The following is a 1394-nucleotide window of genomic DNA, read 5'->3' on the forward strand; positions in this document are numbered from 1 at the left end:
AAGTCGAATTCAGACAACCCTCCTTGCCTTCGTTTTCCACGTCGGCGTTCATCAAGCCGCCCAGCCACCTCTTCCACTCCTCGTCGTCTGCTGTGTTGGGGTCGTACATGTCCGGCGTGATGTCCGGAGCGCGAAGCTCGGCCTCCAACTGACCGAGAGGCACGTCCTTCAGCGGCCGCTTGGAGCGCGTGCGGAAGGCAATTAAGCTGTCTTCCAAAGGCTGGGAAGGGAAGGTGGTGAGAAGAATTCCGGCAGCTGAAGCACTTCCCGTTCGCAACTAATAATCAGGTAAAGACTCGAGTTCTAATCCTGCCTTAGACAGGAAAGCCAGCCAGTTGCCTTTTAGCCAATCCTCCAGAGGCTGCGAGTTGTAGTCCCACCTTAAGCAGGAAAATCAGCTGGGTGACTTTGGGCCGATCGCCAGGAGACGCTGAGTTCTAGTCCTGCCTTATGCATGAAAGCCAGCTGGGTGACTGTGGGACCAATCGCCAGGAGACGGTGAGTTCTAGTCCCGTCTTACGCATGAAAACCATCTTGGGTGACGTTGACCCGATCACCAGGAGACGGTGAATTCTAGTCCTGCCTTAGGCATGAAAACCATCAGAGTGACTTTGGGCCGATCACCAGGAGACGGTGAGTTCTAGTCCCGCCTTAGGCATGGAAGCCATCTGGGTGGCTTTGGGCCGATCACCAGGAGAAAATGAGTTCTAGTCCCGCCTTAGGCACGAAAGCCACCTGGGTGGCTTTGGGCCGATCACCAGGAGACGGTGAGTTCTAGTTCCCCTTTAGCCGCGAAAGCTGGCTGGGTGATTTTGGGGGCCAACCCCTCCCTCTCCACCCAACCCACCTCCAAAGAGTTGTTATTGTTGTGGGGAAAACCGGAGAAGGAAGAAGTATTCGGTACGCCCGCCCCCTTGACTTCCTTACAAAGTGACAAAAGCGGGATAAAAAACCTATCAAAATCACAAACATTCCTGTAGGACCCAAGGGGTGTTTCCCAGGGAGCGGGTAAGAGATGGACCTGGAAGGTGGGCCTTTTTCAGCAGGTGCATTTGCCAGTTCTTACCTGGTAGGAATCCATGCAGACGGGGCTGGAGGCCAGTTCCTCGTCAACGGCATGCAGCCTCTCCATGAACACGCTGTCCTTGTTTTGCTTCGGCTTGGGGGGCGGGGGCGGGCCCATGGGCGTGACTTTGGCACTGACGTGTCGCTGGACGGGAGGGGGGCAGCCCTTCTCGGCCTGGAGAAGCACAAAGCGGGCGTCCTGGGCGGTTCACGTTCCTGCTCAGTCCTCATTTATCCGTCAATCCCTTCTACAGGGAGCACCGGTGCTTTTTTTTTTTCGCCTTGCAAACTACCGTACGTAAACGCCGCTCTCGGTTTTACAACCGTCG

General features: G+C 55.8%; 1 protein-coding gene across 1 annotated transcript in view; it reads right to left on the bottom strand.

The window, feature by feature from the left end:
* Positions 1 to 1394, bottom strand: part of GON4L (gon-4 like) — a 28726-nt gene that overhangs the window by 19987 nt on the left and 7345 nt on the right. The window contains exons 8-9 of the mRNA XM_029286750.1: positions 1067 to 1264; positions 28 to 220 (exon numbers count right to left, since the gene is read on the bottom strand). Coding sequence (XP_029142583.1) covers positions 28 to 220; positions 1067 to 1264 — 391 coding nt within the window. The remainder of the gene's footprint in view (positions 1 to 27; positions 221 to 1066; positions 1265 to 1394) is intronic.

The sequence above is a fragment of the Protobothrops mucrosquamatus genome, unplaced genomic scaffold (genome assembly GCF_001527695.2).
Source record: "Protobothrops mucrosquamatus isolate PMUCROS unplaced genomic scaffold, P.Mucros_1.0 scaffold4811, whole genome shotgun sequence".
NCBI classification, from domain to species: domain Eukaryota; kingdom Metazoa; phylum Chordata; class Lepidosauria; order Squamata; family Viperidae; genus Protobothrops; species Protobothrops mucrosquamatus.